At 44.1% G+C, this 20,646-nt stretch overlaps 1 protein-coding gene across 2 annotated transcripts in view; it reads left to right on the top strand.

Moving 5' to 3' along the window:
- LOC107226758 (protein TANC2) overlaps positions 1-13,696 on the top strand; it is a 67,766-nt gene extending 54,070 nt beyond the window's left edge. For both annotated transcript variants that reach the window (XM_046743309.1, XM_015667668.2), the window contains exons 2-16: positions 4,168-4,595; positions 5,823-5,961; positions 6,049-6,195; positions 7,181-7,582; positions 7,784-7,891; positions 7,998-8,329; positions 8,420-8,698; positions 8,790-9,212; positions 9,303-9,509; positions 9,813-10,079; positions 10,174-10,469; positions 10,562-11,004; positions 11,092-11,393; positions 11,523-11,945; positions 12,028-13,696. In XM_046743309.1, the coding sequence (XP_046599265.1) occupies positions 4,168-4,595; positions 5,823-5,961; positions 6,049-6,195; positions 7,181-7,582; positions 7,784-7,891; positions 7,998-8,329; positions 8,420-8,698; positions 8,790-9,212; positions 9,303-9,509; positions 9,813-10,079; positions 10,174-10,469; positions 10,562-11,004; positions 11,092-11,393; positions 11,523-11,945; positions 12,028-12,324 (4,493 nt within the window). In that variant the 3' untranslated portion in view covers positions 12,325-13,696. The remainder of the gene's footprint in view (positions 1-4,167; positions 4,596-5,822; positions 5,962-6,048; positions 6,196-7,180; positions 7,583-7,783; positions 7,892-7,997; positions 8,330-8,419; positions 8,699-8,789; positions 9,213-9,302; positions 9,510-9,812; positions 10,080-10,173; positions 10,470-10,561; positions 11,005-11,091; positions 11,394-11,522; positions 11,946-12,027) is intronic.
- Positions 13,697-20,646: the final 6,950 nt, after the last annotated feature.

The following is a 20,646-nucleotide window of genomic DNA, read 5'->3' as shown; positions in this document are numbered from 1 at the left end:
GTACGTCACACGGAAGAAGTGTGCTATTTTAAGGTAATAAGTAGGGCCCAGATTAATATGCAAATACATGTTTTTTATTTAAACCATTTTCATTCATTATTTGGTTTTATACATGAAGCATGATGTTTGAAGCCAGAGAATGCAGTTTCTATTTTCCACATTTGTTTTCGTATTTTAGTTTTTTATGTCTATATTATATGTACGTATTTTGTAATTTTAAATATATATATATATATATATATATATATATATATATATATATATATATATATATATATATATATATACGTATAATTAGAACTACCAATTGGCAACGCTCGTTTTGCGTATAATCAGCCTGGCTCGTATCGCCGACTCAGTGATACTTGCGAAAGTCTTGAGGCGCGCGGGGCTGCGGATAATGGAGATTAATCAGGAGACGTGCGCCGGGCAATGGGATATAATAAAACGAGAAAGGTCTCGGGAGATTTTACGGGTCAGCACTCGGCGGCTGGCCCCGAGTGTCCCGCGGGGGCTTTCGTTCTATTCCCAGCGGTCACTTGGTGAACCGGACCGAAGCGTTGTGTTGTGCTGGGCTGCGGAAGGAAAGGAAGAGAAACAAGAACAAGAAGGCAGAGGAGCAGTTGGAGAAAAAGAAGAAAGAGAATCGACCAAAGAAATAAAGAAAAATGGTGTAATAATAATAAAAAAGAGCCTCACTCGCGAGGAGAGATATGCGGCGCGTGATTTATAAAATGAAACATGGACTCGCCGACTGCTCCAGGCAACGACGTCACGAGCTGCCCCTGCAGTCTCCAACGAAGACGTTGATTGTCCTCCTGGATAGGACCGGACAACAACACCGTGCTTTCGTGTCGTACGCTAAAACGAACACCCGGGATAAGAGGCCGCGACTACCGTTGCAGCCGATGCTTTTATGCGCCGTAATTTCGGATGACACTCTAAAAATAACCAACGAGCATATTTAACGGCTACAACGGTATGGTTATGTAAGTAATTCGATTTTCTTGCGCACTCCTGCGTACGCAGAACGAATGAACGATCATTCTTACCGCTTCGTGGCACGGTGAAGTCCGGGAATGATTTATCTTAATGCCAATTTATTCAGCAATTTGTATTGTACTACGCATGTACCTTCGACGGGTCGATTTTTACTCCTCAATCTGGATGGTACCGAGTGAAAGAAGCAAAACGAATCCGGAGATGAATGATCGGCGAGTACCTGTAAGAAACCGGGTCACCGAGGCTCGTCGAAAATTAACGCTGTTCAAAATAAGGATATCATTATGACAACAAAAGAAAAAAGTGATTAAAATAAAACAGCTGATATTAATGGACTTAGCGATCTCGTGTGAACGAAAATAATCGCAGAATTGGAGATGGGTTGGAGCTGTCGAGATACGGTTTGGAGGTGATCGGCGAGTCGGAACCATCTCGGAATACGAAGCGAACAACCATGATAGTCGTGTCAATATAGATCGACTCGCAACTGGATGAGCCGGTCAGCGGTCGCGTCACGACCGGTTCATACCCGATCTGATTTCTCGATACGAAAATCACCAACACTTCCAGGAGCATCCTTTGTTCACCTGTATGTATATCTTCTGTACAACAAAGCGGAATTTGTTTATTTATAAGCTCTTCGCGTCGATGCGACCAGGTGGTTTCGCTCTGATCGGTAAATAACCCACGGATAACGGAATGGGCTGCCGCTTAACAAACCGGGACAAAAGGTGGAGCCGGCCTCTCGGATGAGATGTTAAAATGAAATTGAAAGAATACGGTACCAGCGGCATTACCTTGAAACATCGCTTGAAACGCAACTGAATTCAAGTTGAAATTTAAAAGTGCACCTCCATCGACATCGCTGAATGCACAGCGGTTACTCACTTGTCAAGAGTTCCGCGTCGCCATCATTATTCGAGGGCAAATCAGGGATGTTTCATTTCTTCCCTCATGATCATTATCTGAAGAAAATTACACCATCAAAGATGAATCAATAAACTTCAAAATTCTTGTCCCGCAGAGCCTTGGAATCGATAAAGATCCTGACTTGAAACGTATTGTTGCCGGTTTCAAGTGTGGTTACTGCAATCCTCATGACCTAGATATTACCTGACTGTAATCTCACTCGAACAAGACTGAACAAGCTGTAATTTTCGATCTTTTCTCCGGGTAGATGCACCGACTCATGAGAATCATTTGAATATTTGTCAGAATATTTTTCAACCGAGTCAGATAAATCGCACATTATACTCGATGTGTAACAACGTAACTTGTTGGGATGGTTATTCTTTTTTCTGCACGTAAATAATACATCTCATTTCCTTCCTCTGAAATAGTGCACCCGTACTGTCAATGACGTGGGACAAATTCATTTAGGTTTTTCTTTTTCGCTGGCCAATGTTTAATCGGAAAGCTGTCGCTACGGCGGCCTTGGAAGAATAACAATGCCGGTGTTGCACGCCGTCGGGGTTTCCGTCGAAGAAAATGGCCCAGCAGCCGTGCCACTGCAGCAGTCGAGGTTTGCAACACGGTTGGTGCGAAGCGGGTCAGCCTTACAAAAAGCGTAATTAATTGGCAACTGGATAGAAAGCAGCTGCTCGGGTCTGATAATACGCGCGAGAAGTATTAAGCCCATTACGTGTACCCGGGGGACCCGGCACTCTGGACCAAGGCGGCTGCCTTCAGTCGCAGGTTGGCATTTTAGAGAGACCAATGCAAAGAGAGGTCCTCGACAGGTGGCTGCGGGCGATCGGCTCGCCCCCTTGAAATACGCTGTTGCGAAAGCCTGAAACTCACTTGCCCGTTGTTCTGGCATCGAAATTCAACGGTATGCGTGCACAATGCACGCGTATTGGTGAAATTTCTGATGTGTACGTTGAAGCCTTGTCTACGAGCCAGTTTTACACGCCACTCGGAGAGGTATAAACCTATTAGGCAGATACGTACCCCGAGAAACCTGCGGCACTTGAGTAATTGTACTTGATATAATTGACATAAAAGTTGCCGCAACAGTACGCACGATTTGTTGACCTTGCTTCTATAATAAGCAAATATGTAATTCCATTGCATACAGTGAGCTTTGCTACTGACTAACGGGTGTTCCAGACGTACGCACATCGATAGAGAAACTGCGAATTGAAATTTTCAAAGACGTACGAGGAAAGTTATTTTGAACCAGTCTTTGAACAAAGAGAAGAAGCCGATTTAGTTTCCTCCAACTCACCAGCTACTAGAATTAAAACGCTATGTAACGTATATTCGTATCTAGGCATCTATAGAATTTTGCAGAGTGGTGGACATAAGAAAGAGCTGACGCAGAATCAGCGCAACCTGTGTTTCACGGTTACGTAACTCGAGATAGGCGCCACGGTTTAGACGTGTGCATGCCGTGTATATTCACTATGGCAATTGTCAAGTAAAAACGTGTATTACGAGGATATCTATCTATGAAATTGTCTGCGGTTCACGGACACATGCGAGGTTGGTCATGCCGGCTAGCTAGGATAATAATACACATATATAAACTCGTACACGGGATAGTAATAAGCACGCGGTTATTTTACCGTTTTCTTGTTCGCACGCACGTAAATATGATCGCACCAGATACACGTGCAATGCGCGTCATGGTATCCGTGAGTGGCTTTATTATAGGTACATACACGTAAGTGTTGTTCCCACATCGTTCTTCTTCGAATATATGCGTTATTATACAAGTTGTCAAGCGTGTAATTCGCCGGCGGGTCGTTTGAGTCATGTATAATATAACGCGGAGTTTTGTCACTAGCGGTGATTCATTTTATGTTGTTTCTTGTTTTTTTTTCCTCTTCTTATTTTTTATTCTTCTCGCACAAAACTTCCATCACCTTCAAGAACAAGACCATTGTTTGCAGCACTTGCGCAACCATCTCTGAGCTGAATTAATACGATTAGCTCGATTTATCATTTCGAACCCATCGCAGAACCCCCTGGCGTTTCACTTGCCATGGAAGTTATGCGAGTTTCGAAACGGAGTGAACCTTGCAAATTTCACCTTTAATCTACACTATTTTATGCGGAGATTTGCACGATTAAGCGATGAGGGAAAAACACCGGGTTCCTGTCGATAGTAGTTTCAGATAAATAGATTTCTTCTAACCATCCATATTTCTCGGACTGTTTCAGACTTGGCGCAAATCAGGGCCCTGGTTGAGTCCTCAGGCGTTGGAACTGGCTCGATTTGCCCATCGTGCGAGATGCCTTTTGACAAGGGTAAGAAGAGACGCTTGATCGACGACTGTGGTCACGAGAGGTGCTACTCCTGCACCTTCAGGAGCGAGGCGTGTCCTCTGTGCACGACGCAGGACCTTGAGGGTCCGACGGGCCTCCGCGGTACCATGGACATCGGGCAAACCACCTTCGGGAGAGGCTCCACCTCGCAGCTATACACCAAGCCGAGCAATCGGAGACAGCCCAGCGCTACGGGCGGCGGAAGAGCTCGCACACGCGAAGACGTCGAGGATTGGGTCGATGACACAACTGCGATTAACGCTCTCTGCGGTAGCCCCAGACCGAGGGTAAAAACCAACGGACATTTCACCCCCTTCATGCAGGTAAGGAGAACCGGTAATGCTATTCAAACCTGGGTCAGACCAGTCGATGAAATCTTTATGCATCGGTCAATAGTCCATCTCCAAGTATTGAAATTGGAATTGTATCGTCAATCCAACCGATCATTTCCTGACCGCTCGTAGTGGTGGGATGGAGTAGGATAGTTTTGAAATTACACATTAAGGCGGGCTCGGACGCACGTGCCATCTTTTACTAGTGCTTCCGTTCCGGTTAAGAGTCTGGGTCACGTTCAGAGCACGTTCATCGTGGGGAATAATAGACAAGAAGGGACAAAGTGGCCTCCGAATAATTGAAAATACCAACCAGTCACGTACACCTCGGGACGATGGTACTTCGTCGGTATCGGGAGCTCGTCGTGAGAGGCGAAGGTTGAAAATTGAAAAGGTGAATGTGTTGGCGTAAGTCTGGCCTGAAAGCAGACACCACGCGCCTGTCCACTTACTCGGTTATGGGTACTAGTACTTCATACACGAAAAAATTTCTCTTACGGAGGTAAATCGATGACGCATAACGTCGACACTGTGATCACCGTCGTCTGCCACCTACGTACGCGGGTTTGAACACCGTCACCGGGAGTTATCGTATAAGTCTGTGGGTGCAGGTATGGTCCTTAAACTCCCACGTATGTTCAGCCGTTAAAGGCTGGGCCCAATCGAAACGAAGGGACAGACGTGAATATTACCGGTGTAGAACCGTGCGCTTAAATTAAACCGAATTACCTCCGTACAGCCACCGTTCGGAAATAACAAAACGTTGAAAAAATCACACTCGGATGTAAATCATCAGGACAAAGAGGAGAGACCCTCATTTCACCGGTGGCGCACAAAATTCCCTTTATCGTTATCATCATCTTTGGTCCGCTTGCAGTTTCACCTTGTTACTCCCGTAGAGAGAGTAAATTAGAGGTGGTAGACTACGAGGGAGTTGAAATGAAATATCATCCGGGGTACATACATAGAATTGTTACGGAATTGTACATACCTAGACAAAGAATATTATTAACGCCATTCGAGGACACGTTGACTGTTACCTACCATGTACACGTTATTGTCTCTGGGCGCACCCAAAGTTAGATCATCTGCGGATACGCTCTGTGTACCTGGTTGTGTGTGCTAGAAATCTTAAGAGAGTCGATCGCTCGCTGTTCGAACATCAAATGTATGCTGAATAATTCAATTTCCTTTTTCTTTTTTTTTTTTTACAAACAGTCGCGAGCCGATGTCGCCTCACCTCTTCCGTCCAAGGGACCAAAAGGATCGAAAGGAAAACCGCCCAGAACACCTACCGACACACCATCGAGATGCTGCTCGCCAGCTCCCCCGAGCAAAGCGGCCGTCATGTCGCAAAGTGAGTTTCGATGTAATCTGAATATTTTGTACACGATATGGTTGGTCCATTGCACTGATTTATTTTATGGAAATTTCATCGCTACAGGTTGTCCGACGCCACCTCAACAGAGAAGAAGGTTCTTTCTCAGCCCAAAAGTACTGAGGAGTCCCTTCGGCCATAGAAATTCTTCTGCTCATCAGCAGCACCCGGCTTCTACAGAGCAGAGCAATGAAAATCCTTCCGCCTTGTCAGGTGAGGACATTATACTTTCTTTGTAGTTTAGCTCGTAACTAGAGGAGCAAAGATCCTGGCCTTGGTAGCACACGGATTAATACATTCTCCACGTTCCTGTTTGTGGATGAATGTGTATTTGAGAACAGTTATATTCATGGACTACGTTGAACCTGAGTCATACGGCTTATGATAGGAAGTAGCTATTTTCCAACAGCTGTTGATCATGGGTACCATAAACAGTAAACACCCAGGTGACAGTAGTAAAGTCGGTGATCATGATTGACCACTGCGCGATGGTCCGGTGTACATACCCGTACGTGAAATTCCCCGACCGTTAGATCGTAAGAATATTAGTCGTAGGAGTCTCGGTAGTACAGCTCGTAACTAACTGACCCACGCAGCATGGATGACATCTTCCTGGGAAGGTAAATCCCGATGGCCAGGAGTCGTCCTCGGCAAGATCAAGTCACTGTGGAGCAGCAGTCATGGCACGACCAGCGACGGGCTGAACCAGCTGATCGGCTCGACGGATAAAGTTACAGGCACGACACGCTCCTGCGCGATTTCAATTTAGCCCTTGTTTCTTGCATTTTTTTTTTTCACTGTGACCTTTATGTGACTCTGCACTCCTAACATCACCCAGTTTTATAGCTGCACCGATGCCTGGATTTCCGACTACGGATTATGCCTTCTCTTTCTCTGATAAGTGTTTCGTGAATGTTTTACTTGTGGTTTGTCATTCCGCATCAATACTTGACGCGCAATCGAGCATGAAATTTTCTTATTGGTCAGCGTTTTTTGTTCCAGCGTTAGAATAACACATCCTCAATGACTATCTGACCATTCAAACCCTGACAATGAGTTGATCCACTAACAATGCGTGATATAAGCGTTAGTTTGCATCTTGGATTATGTACCGCTGATTGGCGGATGAGGTTCTCTTCTTCTCTGTCATTTGAGCGCATACGCTGATCTGTTCCTACCCTTGTATGATTATTCGCAGACGATGAAGGAGGAAATATCAAGCAGCTCTCTTCGAGGACGAAAAAGTCTTCGCAGTCCGACCTCTATATGCGGCTCGGACTCCTTCTTGGTGGAAACACCCGGGGTGCCGTCGTCAGTGGTGGATGCCCCAGGCCCTCGGCTCGGCTGGTGGACAGCCGGAGTCACGACAGTTCAGCAGCGTCTTTCAGCAGCTTGACCAGCTTCGAAACGCAAACTCTGGCATCGACAAATACTAGCCCGGTGTCAACGCTTACCGGCACCTCGAGCGAGGCGGAAGTCGCGGTCGCCCATCGCGGCGGTAAAGACTGCGACAGCGTCGCCAGTCTCATCTCAATGTCCATGTCAGGCCTGTCTAACGGCAGCTCGAGCCCGTTGACGCCCCGAAGACATTCCGTGACCAGTTAGTATATCAACTTATACGCTGATTTTTTTTCGCCCATTGCACCGCACCTGTTGCCTCTGGTGTAGTACTCGCTTCAGCTCACTTGAAGCTACTTATCCCCTGGGAATGTTCAACATGCCGCACGAACTATCAATGCGCATTCCATTCCTGCGTACAAACAACTTTCCTAACGATATTTATTATTTTATATACCTGCAGCTACTCAACCTGGGCAAATCGAGGAACTAAATATGTTTAAAAATCGAAGAACATGTGTTAGAAGATCTGCGAGAACCGGGGTTGTTAAGGGGCCAATCGATCCCAAAAGTGAGTCTCATTACGGTTCTCACATAGGTTATTACAATCGACAGTATCGGTGTATTAAACTTTTGCCATTCGATGGTTTTAATCGGATTTTCATTCCGTGCTCCAGTACGTTTTGCCCAGTATCGTGCTGCCCAGCTGACCTTGAAGCCACTGTTCTTTGAGGTGCCTCTTTTGGAGGCGGACCCCCTCTTCACAGGCCGCCGATGGTTGATGGATGAACTGAAAGCTATGGTGACTGGCTCAAGCTCGGGAGCCTTGATCGCCGGATGCCCCGGAACTGGAAAGACTGCACTTATCTTACAGCTTGTAGAGCACAGCTGCTTTGGAAGACGAAGAGAGCAAATTCCACCGCCAGAAATTTACGCGGATAATAACGATGACAAAAACAAATTGGGTGATCCTCTGATCGAGGCGTCTATACAAACGACAAACGATAAGGTAGGAAATTTACTGGATGATTGATCTTCTGGGTGGGAATGAAGTCAATGACGAAATGAAGCTTTGTACTTATCGCATCTTTCGCTTCAGATTCGTGAGCTAGCAGCCCACGTCGTTGCTTACCATTTCTGTCAGGCTGACAACAACAATACTTGCCTTGTTCCTGATCTCATCCATTCCCTGGCGGCTCAGCTCTGCCAAGCTCCTCAACTGATCGCGTACAGGGAATATCTACTGTCCGAACCCCATCTTCAGGGGTCTGTTTCTCAAAGGGAATGCACTGTGGATCCTGATCTTGCACTGACCAGAGGAATCATCGAGCCCTTAGTCACCCTCCACAAAGCTGGAAGATTACCAGATACTAACATGGTGAGGGAAAAAGTCTAGACTTTATCATTGGTTCGTCTTCGTTTATTCAATCAGTTCATTCTTCATTTCATGACGAATCGTTTACCCCTAGGTCATTCTAATCGACGCAGTTTGCGAGGCAGAGTATCACAGACCAGACCGAGGTGATACGATAGCCACATTCCTGACGAGACATGCTTCGAGTTTCCCGTCGTGGTTGAAGATTATATGCACCGTTCGAACCCAGCTTCAAGATTGTGCAAAACAATTTCCCTACACAAGGATATCTCTGGATAAGAGCTCTTCTGACGTCAAGAACAATATGGTCACTAGGGATTTGGCTGATTACGTGAGCTATAGGCTCAACCAGAGCTTGACCATCCAGGCGAACGTCACTGCATCAGTGAGTGGGGCGAATCAAACGAGGTTTGCATCCCATCTCCTTGCGCTTTCCAGGGGTAGCTTCCTTTTCGCCAAACTCACCTTGGATCTTATCGAGAGTGGACATCTAGTCGCTAAATCTGCAAGCTACAAGGTGACTTGAAATGGTTTTCATAATTTCAGTGACACATTTTTTATTCCGATTTTAGAAAGTGTGTAATTGATTGGTGGTTGATGATTTCAGGTTTTACCCGTCTCTCTCGCGCAAATATTCCTGCTGCACTTCAACTTGAGATTCCCGACCGCTACATCGTTTGAAAGAGTACAACCTCTCCTCGGAGTATGTTTGGCGGCCTTGTACCCGTTGACGCTACTCGAGATATTTTATTCTGTAAATTCGTTGAACATTGATCATTTCGTTTCCTGGGAAGACTTTCTCCAGAGATTCAAAGTACGTATCTATATGCATAACATGCAATCGTTATTAATTTATGTATCAATTTACCTATCATCGTTGCTGTCAATTTATCCAAGATTCGGTATAAATGGCATTGAAACATATTTACTTCTTGCTATACAAATATGTGGACAGTTGAATATTAACGCACACTAATGATACTTTTGCGATTTCCTGCACTCCGGATAATTAAGCAATTACGTAAGTTGATAAACGAACCGTATAAAAATCACACTCTCTTTCCCTTGATGATAGCACGACAGAAATTGCGTTAAAATGTTGTGTTTTTTCTCGCAGATGCTCTCAGGCTTTCTTGTCAAGCGTTTGGACAACACCTACATGTTTTTTCACCCGTCCTTCAGGGAGTGGTTGATGCGCCGAGATGAGGGTGAGTCGACAAAGTTCCTCTGCGATCTGAGGCTGGGTCACGCCGCTATAGCCTTCAGGTTATCCCGGCTTCAGGCGCCGCTGGAAGGAGAGAAAGTCCTTGAGCTTGGACACCACATCCTTAAGGCTCACGTTTATCGAGGAGTTGCACCCTGTTGGCCCTCGCGTGATCTGCAGGTACGCCTTCAGCTTTCCCTTTAAACTTTTTTGCGAGCTTTTAACAATGCCGATTTATCAACGAACCAATCATCTTCTTTTTATATTCCCACAGGCCTCTTGGTTGACCTCTTCGACGGAGTGCATATCCTCGGCTCTCTGCACCCTTCGGAACATCTATAGTCCAAACGTGAAGGTGTCCCGGCTCCTTCTTCTGGCTGGAGCATCGCCGAATCACACAACTGAGTATCTCGGCAACGCCCCAGTCCTTTGCATGCACGCTCATGAGGGATCTGTGGAAATGGTTTCCCTCCTCCTGGAGTTCGGAGCAGATGTTGAGCTGACAAACAGCCAGGGCTGCACCGCACTTTCTCTCGCTGCTGCCCGCGGCCACTGTGATGTCGTCAGAAGGTAGAGTAACTTTCATCTAATTCCGTCAACCCTACCAAAGCCGTCAACTCTAGCACCGTAATTTCAACCACATTTTGATCTCTATTCCGCAGACTAGCTGCTGCCGGAGCTTCCCTGGGTCATGCGGACATGGCAGGACAATGTCCTCTGGTGCACGCAGCGAGACACGCGCGGCTTTCGGTAGTAGGTTACCTGCTGGCTTGTGACTGGGTCGTGAAGGGTGCCCAAGAGACGGCTGATTCTGAGGTCGGCAGGGAAGAGGCCGCACAACAAGCGGTCGTAGCAGCAGCAGCTCAAGGCCACGAACCTATCGTTGAGTACCTCCTCGACATGGCCGAGGTCAAGGTCGATCGACCCGATTCTCTCACCGGGGAAACCGCCTTAACCATCGCTGCAGCCCACGGTTCAACTACTGCAGTTTCTGCCCTCTTAGCCCGTGGTGCTGACCCATCGGCTGTCAGTGCAAAAGGACTTTCACCGCTGATGCTTGCTGCTCGAGAAGGCCACTGGGGGGCGGCTGAAAGGCTTCTTCAAGGTATTGAGTTTGTAATTCTCACTTATCCTGGTCCCGTGTTCGCTACCGAAAATTCGGGGCTTGGAAATGAACCGTCCTCTTTTTCAGGGTCCTTGTCCAGCAGTACTGATCACGTACTGGATCAGGCTGTGCCGTTGCTAGACCAACGCGATCTTGCCGGCCGCACAGCACTGATGTTAGCGGCTGCTGAAGGTCATTGCAACCTCGCCGAACTCTTTCTGGACAAAGGTGCAGTCCTGGAAGCTACCGACATGGAAGGACTGACGGGCCTGGGTTGGGCCTGCGTCCGAGGACGCGTTTCTGCTGTGCAGTCTCTCCTAGACCATGGTGCGAACGTAAATACCACCGACAAAACGGGTAGAACACCGTTGGACCTTGCTGCCTTCCAGGCAAGTGAATGTTGCACTCTTGTAGAGACGACGAATTACGAAGCGGAATGTCTTCGTATCGGCATTATTTTAAAAAAGCTCAAAAAATTTTACTATCAACAATCAACACGTACCTTTATGTCCCTTCAGGGAAATCCAAAGCTGGTGCAGCTACTGTTGGATCGGGGAGCTGCTGTGGAGCACGTTGACCTTCACGGAATGCGGCCGTTGGATCGAGCGATCGGCTGTAGGAATATCCCAGTCGTTCAGTGTTTTCTTCGTCGAGGTGCTAAATTGGGTCCGGCAACGTGGGCGATGGCGGCTGGAAAGCCAGACATTCTTCTCATCCTCCTAAACAAATTACTCGAGGATGGTAACGTCCTCTACCGTAAGGGCCGGCTGAAAGAGGCTTCCCACCGCTACGGCTACGCCCTGAGAAAATTCCCAACTCCTCCGAGCCAGGAACAGGATCATGACAGGGACCAGGATCATCTCCTACTTCATCTTCCCACCTTCACTCAGCTTCGCCTAAATTTTCTGCTCAACCTGAGCAGGTGCAAGCGTAAAATGAATGTGAGTTTTGACGATCAGTGATAAAAGTTATCTACTATGGGCTTATTTATATTATTTCCTATTTATTTTCGTGGTCCCGCAGGAGAGCCAAGAGGCCATCGAGCTCGCGACCGAAGTATTGAAGACGAAGCCGGACTCGTACGAAGCGTTTTACGCTCGTGCAAAGGCCAGAGTAGACGCAAGGCACTTTGAGGATGCTCTTTGTGATGTTAACGAGGCTCTCCATATCGCCCCGCCTCATAATCGCGAAGTCAGAAGAGTCCTAGCGATCCTCAGGGACGAGATATGCTCCAGAAGAGACGGCGCTGGTTCAAGCAGGGACCGATCCGACATCACATCAGGATTTCACGCCTCTGTAGACACACTTACAGAACTTTAATTCAATTACATACGGACATTTATCCGTTTATATATAATACCGAAGTGTTTTTTTTTATACAATGACTCGGTTACAATTGTTGCTGTACCTACACGGTTCCGGTTTCGGGCTACAGATGCATTTAAGCTAGCTGTTTGTACGACGCGTAATTTATAAATTATAATCTAACGTAAAGCAATGAAATTTGAAATATTTAATACCAAAAGGCTTTTGTTATGTATGCAATTATTGCAATTGATTTTTATTATTCCGAACATTCGTGAAACTTATTATTATACGCATGTATGTATGATTTGTAAGTAAGTTTATGAGTATGTACAGGTACTTAAAATCAAGCAGCGGGAGTAATAGTAAATCGTTCGACAGTAAACGCAGCAGAGTTTAGACAATCAGGGTTGTCACGAATATTCATTTGATAAATTTTCTGATTTCAGATTACATGTTTTTAATCAAATTCCCTGTCTCTTCCATGTTTCCCGGTTATTGAACACCGCCATAACTCCGAATTAATACATCTCTTCCGCGTTTCATCAGGGCTGGATTAATTGCGACTATTGTTCGGTCACATTTATGTAGCTGTATATTTTGGCGGTATACTTCTCTAACCTGCGTGCATTGAAGTATATCAAGTCCACTATATAGATTTGACACTCGATTCCGCGTTAGACACCGTAGAAATAGCTTTAATATACGATAATTCCCTCCGCAATATACATTTAATGTTGTTGAGTGAAGATACAAATAATTTTGGCGTTATATATACTGACCTTCGTGTCCTCGAACGACTTTCCTGTTACACGAACTGCATGATTAATATTGCGCGGGGGAATAAAACTTGAATTCTGATTCGGAAGCCGGAGTTATATATACATATATGTACACAGAATATAAATATCATGGATTTTATTATTATTGTTATAATATTTAAATTATTTTATTTTTAATTGATTATTCTCCGTATTATTATTTCGATCATTATTATTACCTTGCAAAATGCCGATCCAACATATTGTGGCTATGTATACACGAATATCTATGTAATGTCGAAATGGCCACTATATTAATGCCGAGGCAGTAGCTGAATGTCAATAAATATATAACATGTGGAAACTAGTGCACGCCACTGGGAAATATTAGGCAGATTATTATGTGGAATATGATATTTGCAATTAGCTGGATGCTATTTGATTCGTATATACACCAAAGGCATTCATTATGTATCTTGCCAAGTATGGCTTCGGTTGTAAAGCCTAGGCCAGGAAGGATGACTCAACCACTTATTCTTGATGCTATTTATGAATTGTACGTTCTATTTTAAGATGTAACATATGAACAAGATGTTTTAATAAAGCTATAAAATTATAAATCAGAATATAACAGTGACGATGTACGTAACTGTATTGTCGTTGAAATATTGTGTACGGTATGATTGTTAGCCTTACTTTTTTTCACTTTTCGACTGGAGAATCTTCGTCCTCAGATTCGATTTGTATGACTCTTTTCCAACTAATTGGACCCCCGGAAACTCAGAAAACGCATCGAAACGAGCGTGGGATCAACAGGAGAGAAGTTACGGAGGAAAAAGCACCTGCGGAAAAATGTCGAAAACACAGGTTCTCGTTTTTCGGCTGTAACTTTTCATTCGTTGCTCGCAGCGTATTGGGACTGCGCTTAATCGTTTTCTCTGGCAAAATTAAGTCGAAATACTGCCAGAAAGAATTCATCCCAGCGCTTTTCAAAATCACGAAAATTTTCGCCAAAAATGCAAAGGGGTTAGCCTTACTTTTTTTTTGGCCAAAAAACTTTTGGTCTCAGATTCGAATTGAACGACCCTTTTCCGACTAATTGGACCCCCAGGACCTCAGAAAACACAGCGAAACGAGTCTGCGATCAACAGGAGAGAAGTTACGAAGGAAAAAGCACCTGCTGAAAAATGTCGAAAACACAGGTTCTCGTTTTTCGGCTGTAACTTTTCATTCGTTGCTCGCAGCGTATTGGGACTGCGCTTAATCGTTTTCTCTGGCAAAATTACGTCGGAATACTGCCCGAAAGAATTTATTCCAGCACTTTTCAAAATCGCGAAAATTTTCGCCAAAAATGCAAAGGGGTTAGCCTTACTTTTTTTTTGGGCAAAAAACTTTTGGTCTCAGATTCGAATTAAACGACACTTTTCCGACTAATTGGACCCCACGAAACTCAGAAAACGCAGCGAAACGAGTCTGGGATCAACAGGAGAGAAGTTACGAAGGAAAAAGCACCTGCTGAAAAATGTCGAAAACACAGGTTCTCGTTTTTCGGCTGTAACTTTTCATTCGTTGCTCGCAGCGTATTGAGACTGCGCTTAATCGTTTTCTCTGGCAAAATTACGTCGGAATACTGCCCGAAAGAATTTATTCCAGCACTTTTCAAAATCGCGAAAATTTTCGCCAAAAATGCAAAGGGGTTAGCCTTACTTTTTTTTTGGTCAAAAAACTTTTGGTCTCAGATTCGAATTATACGACACTTTCCCGACTAATTGGACCCCCCGAAACTCAGAAAACGCAGCGAAACGAGTCTGGGATCAACAGGAGAGAAGTTACGGAGGAAAAAGCACCTGCTGAAAAATGTCGAAAACACAGGTTCTCGTTTTTCGGCTGTAACTTTTCATTCGTTGCTCGCAGCGTATTGGGACTGCGCTTAATCGTTTTCTCTGGCAAAATTACGTCGGAATACTGCCCGAAAGAATTTATTCCAGCACTTTTCAAAATCGCGAAAATTTTCGCCAAAAATGCAAAGGGGTTAGCCTTACTTTTTTTTTGGGCAAAAAACTTTTGGTCTCAGATTCGAATTAAACGACACTTTCCCGACTAATTGGACCCCCCGAAACTCAGAAAACGCAGCGAAACGAGTCTGGGATCAACAGGAGAGAAGTTACGAAGGAAAAAGCACCTGCTGAAAAATGTCGAAAACACAGGTTCTCGTTTTTCGGCTGTAACTTTTCATTCGTTGCTCGCAGCGTATTGGGACTGCGCTTAATCGTTTTCTCTGGCAAAATTACGTCGGAATACTGCCCGAAAAAATTTATTCCAGCACTTTTCAAAATCGCGAAAATTTTCGCCAAAAATGCAAAGGGGTTAGCCTTACTTTTTTTTTGGGCAAAAAACTTTTGGTCTCAGATTCGAATTAAACGACACTTTCCCGACTAATTGGACCCCCCGAAACTCAGAAAACGCAGCGAAACGAGTCTGGGATCAACAGGAGAGAAGTTACGAAGGAAAAAGCACCTGCTGAAAAATGTCGAAAACACAGGTTCTCGTTTTTCGGCTGTAACTTTTCATTCGTTGCTCGCAGCGTATTGGGACTGCGCTTAATCGTTTTCTCTGGCAAAATTACGTCGGAATACTGCCCGAAAGAATTTATTCCAGCACTTTTCAAAATCGCGAAAATTTTCGCCAAAAATGCAAAGGGGTTAGCCTTACTTTTTTTTGGGCAAAAAACTTTTGGTCTCAGATTCCAATTAAACGACACTTTTCCGACTACTTGGACCCCCCGAAACTCAGAAAACGCAGCGAAACGAGTCTGGGATCAACAGGAGAGAAGTTACGAAGGAAAAAGCACCTGCTGAAAAATGTTGAAAACACAGGTTCTCGTTTTTCGGCTGTAACTTTTCATTCGTTGCTCGCAGCGTATTGGGACTGCGCTTAATCGTTTTCTCTGGCAAAATTAAGTCGAAATACTGCCAGAAAGAATTCATCCCAGCGCTTTTCAAAATCGCGAAAATTTTCGCCAAAAATGCAAAGGGGTTAGCCTTACTTTTTTTTTGGTCAAAAAACTTTTGGTCTCAGATTCGAATTATACGACACTTTCCCGACTAATTGGACCCCCCGAAACTCAGAAAACGCAGCGAAACGAGTCTGGGATCAACAGGAGAGAAGTTACGGAGGAAAAAGCACCTGCTGAAAAATGTCGAAAACACAGGTTCTCGTTTTTCGGCTGTAACTTTTCATTCGTTGCTCGCAGCGTATTGGGACTGCGCTTAATCGTTTTCTCTGGCAAAATTACGTCGGAATACTGCCCGAAAGAATTTATTCCAGCACTTTTCAAAATCGCGAAAATTTTCGCCAAAAATGCAAAGGGGTTAGCCTTACTTTTTTTTTGGGCAAAAAACTTTTGGTCTCAGATTCGAATTAAACGACACTTTCCCGACTAATTGGACCCCCCGAAACTCAGAAAACGCAGCGAAACATGTCTGGGATCAACAGGAGAGAAGTTACGAAGGAAAAAGCACCTGCTGAAAAATGTCGAAAACACAGGTTCTCGTTTTTCGGCTGTAACTTTTCATTCGTTGCTCGCAGCGTATTGGGACTGCGCTTAATCGTTTTCTCTGGCAAAATTACGTCGGAATACTGCCCGAAAAAATTTATTCCAGCACTTTTCAAAATCGCGAAAATTTTCGCCAAAAATGCAAAGGGGTTAGCCTTACTTTTTTTTTGGGCAAAAAACTTTTGGTCTCAGATTCGAATTAAACGACACTTTCCCGACTAATTGGACCCCCCGAAACTCAGAAAACGCAGCGAAACGAGTCTGGGATCAACAGGAGAGAAGTTACGAAGGAAAAAGCACCTGCTGAAAAATGTCGAAAACACAGGTTCTCGTTTTTCGGCTGTAACTTTTCATTCGTTGCTCGCAGCGTATTGGGACTGCGCTTAATCGTTTTCTCTGGCAAAATTACGTCGGAATACTGCCCGAAAGAATTTATTCCAGCACTTTTCAAAATCGCGAAAATTTTCGCCAAAAATGCAAAGGGGTTAGCCTTACTTTTTTTTGGGCAAAAAACTTTTGGTCTCAGATTCCAATTAAACGACACTTTTCCGACTACTTGGACCCCCCGAAACTCAGAAAACGCAGCGAAACGAGTCTGGGATCAACAGGAGAGAAGTTACGAAGGAAAAAGCACCTGCTGAAAAATGTCGAAAACACAGGTTCTCGTTTTTCGGCTGTAACTTTTCATTCGTTGCTCGCAGCGTATTGGGACTGCGCTTAATCGTTTTCTCTGGCAAAATTACGTCGGAATACTGCCCGAAAGAATTTATTCCAGCACTTTTCAAAATCGCGAAAATTTTCGCCAAAAATGCAAAGGGGTTAGCCTTACTTTTTTTTTGGTCAAAAAACTTTTGGTCTCAGATTCGAATTAAACGACACTTTCCCGACTAATTGGACCCCCCGAAACTCAGAAAACGCAGCGAAACGAGTCTGGGATCAACAGGAGAGAAGTTACGAAGGAAAAAGCACCTGCTGAAAAATGTCGAAAACACAGGTTCTCGTTTTTCGGCTGTAACTTTTCATTCGTTGCTCGCAGCGTATTGGGACTGCGCTTAATCGTTTTCTCTGGCAAAATTACGTCGGAATACTGCCCGAAAGAATTTATTCCAGCACTTTTCAAAATCGCGAAAATTTTCGTCAAAAATGCAAAGGGGTTAGCCTTACTTTTTTTTTGGGCAAAAAACTTTTGGTCTCAGATTCGAATTAAACGACACTTTCCCGACTAATTGGACCCCCCGAAACTCAGAAAACGCAGCGAAACGAGTCTGGGATCAACAGGAGAGAAGTTACGGAGGAAAAAGCACCTGCTGAAAAATGTCGAAAACACAGGTTCTCGTTTTTCGGCTGTAACTTTTCATTCGTTGCTCGCAGCGTATTGAGACTGCGCTTAATCGTTTTCTCTGGCAAAATTACGTCGGAATACTGCCCGAAAGAATTTATTCCAGCACTTTTCAAAATCGCGAAAATTTTCGCCAAAAATGCAAAGGGGTTAGCCTTACTTTTTTTTTGGGCAAAAAACTTTTGGTCTCAGATTCGAATTAAACGACACTTTCCCGACTAATTGGACCCCCCGAAACTCAGAAAACGCAGCGAAACGAGTCTGGGATCAACAGGAGAGAAGTTACGAAGGAAAAAGCACCTGCTGAAAAATGTCGAAAACACAGGTTCTCGTTTTTCGGCTGTAACTTTTCATTCGTTGCTCGCAGCGTATTGGGACTGCGCTTAATCGTTTTCTCTGGCAAAATTAAGTCGGAATACTGCCCGAAAGAATTTATTCCAGCACTTTTCAAAATCGCGAAAATTTTCGCCAAAAATGCAAAGGGGTTAGCCTTACTTTTTTTTTGGGCAAAAAACTTTTGGTCTCAGATTCGAATTAAACGACACTTTCCCGACTAATTGGACCCCCCGAAACTCAGAAAACGCAGCGAAACGAGTCTGGGATCAACAGGAGAGAAGTTACGAAGGAAAAAGCACCTGCTGAAAAATGTCGAAAACACAGGTTCTCGTTTTTCGGCTGTAACTTTTCATTCGTTGCTCGCAGCGTATTGGGACTGCGCTTAATCGTTTTCTCTGGCAAAATTACGTCGGAATACTGCCCGAAAGAATTTATTCCAGCACTTTTCAAAATCGCGAAAATTTTCGCCAAAAATGCAAAGGGGTTAGCCTTACTTTTTTTTTCGGGCAAAAAACTTTTGGTCTCAGATTCGAATTAAACGACACTTTTCCGACTAATTGGACCCCACGAAACTCAGAAAACGCAGCGAAACGAGTCTGGGATCAACAGGAGAGAAGTTACGAAGGAAAAAGCACCTGCTGAAAAATGTCGAAAACACAGGTTCTCGTTTTTCGGCTGTAACTTTTCATTCGTTGCTCGCAGCGTATTGGGACTGCGCTTAATCGTTTTCCCTGGCAAAATTACGTCGGAACACTGCCCGAAAGAATTTATCCCAGCACTTTTCAAAATCGCGAAAATTTTCGCCAAAAATGCAAAGGGGTTAGCCTTACTTTTTTTTTGGGCAAAAAACTTTTGGTCTCAGATTCGAATTAAACGACACTTTTCCGACTAATTGGACTTCCCGAAACTCAGAAAACGCAGCGAAACGAGTCTGGGATCGACAGGAGAGAAGTTACGAAGGAAAAAGCACCTGCTGAAAAATGTCGAAAACACAGGTTCTCGTTTTTCGGCTGTAACTTTTCATTCGTTGCTCGCAGCGTATTGGGACTGCGCTTAATCGTTTTCTCTGGCAAAATTACGTCGGAATACTGCCCGAAAGAATTTATTCCAGCACCTTTCAAAATCGCGAAAATTTTCGCCAAAAATGCAAAGGGGTTAGCCTTACTTTTTTTTTGGGCAAAAAACTTTTGGTCTCAGATTCGAATTAAACGACACTTTTCCGACTAATTGGACCCCCCGAAACTCAGAAAATGCAGCAAAACGAGTCTGGGATCAACAGGAGAGAAGTTACGAAGGAAAAAGCACCTGCTGAAAAATGTCGAAAACATAGGTTTTCGTATGTTGGCCGTAACTTTCGATGCGTTGATCGCAGCGTATTGGGACTGCGCTCAATCGATTCTTCACGTAAAATTACGTTGATAAAGTGCATCTAAGAATCGGTTCCTGAAATTTTCAAAATCGTGGAAATTTTTGACTAATTCAGTAGGGCTAGCCTATTTCTTTTCACTGTTGGAATGAGCTGTGCGCGCGCGTGATCTAGTCTTTCTGTTAGGGATAGGAGATCTCTATTCGATCTTGCCGAGATAGATTCATAAGTTCTAAGAAATCGATCTTCTTTATCGATTCTTCATTGTCTCGATTCTCCATGAATCGATCCTTGATGCTAAGAATCGACTATTGGCGCCTATAGGCGAATTCGCGATTCTGTGGCTGCGCGTTGTCTTTTCTATCTACTTTTCGATTGGTCGAGTCAATACAAAATGGTTTATCTGACACTCAGTGAAATCGCAAGAAAATACCTGATCGTGATTGCAACGCCGGTACTTTCTGAGAGGTTATTTTCACGAGCTGCCAATATTTTAACGGAGGACAGAAACCGACTTCCTCCAGATCACCTGCAGCAATTACTATTTTTAAATTCGTTGACGCTTAAAGAATGGCAGATGAAAGATTAAACGTCAGCGTGAAATTACTATTTTTCACGTTTTTTTATACATAACATTGTAAAGAATCCTCAAAATTTGTTTTATATTTGTAAAAGAGTAATAATAACACAATGTTCCAGATAATTTTGTTTACATCATTATGAATTAAAAAAATGTGGGGCAAATTATAATTATTTACAAAAAACCTTTCAAACATTTCTTTTCTTCAATTATTACTATTTTTAAAATCGATTTTCACTAGATCGATTCATTGCAGTCGAGTTTTCAGTAAATCGATTCTCGATAAGCCGATTCAAGATCGATCCAAGAATCGATTCTTTTGAAAGAATTGCCCATCTTTACTTCCTGTTTACAGCGCTCGTCTCTCTACAAACTTTCAAGTTCCTAGCCCGGCTCAAA

This window comes from Neodiprion lecontei, chromosome 6 (genome assembly GCF_021901455.1).
Source record: "Neodiprion lecontei isolate iyNeoLeco1 chromosome 6, iyNeoLeco1.1, whole genome shotgun sequence".
Taxonomy (NCBI): Eukaryota; Metazoa; Arthropoda; class Insecta; order Hymenoptera; family Diprionidae; genus Neodiprion; species Neodiprion lecontei.
This window is presented reverse-complemented; position numbering and strand designations above follow the sequence as displayed.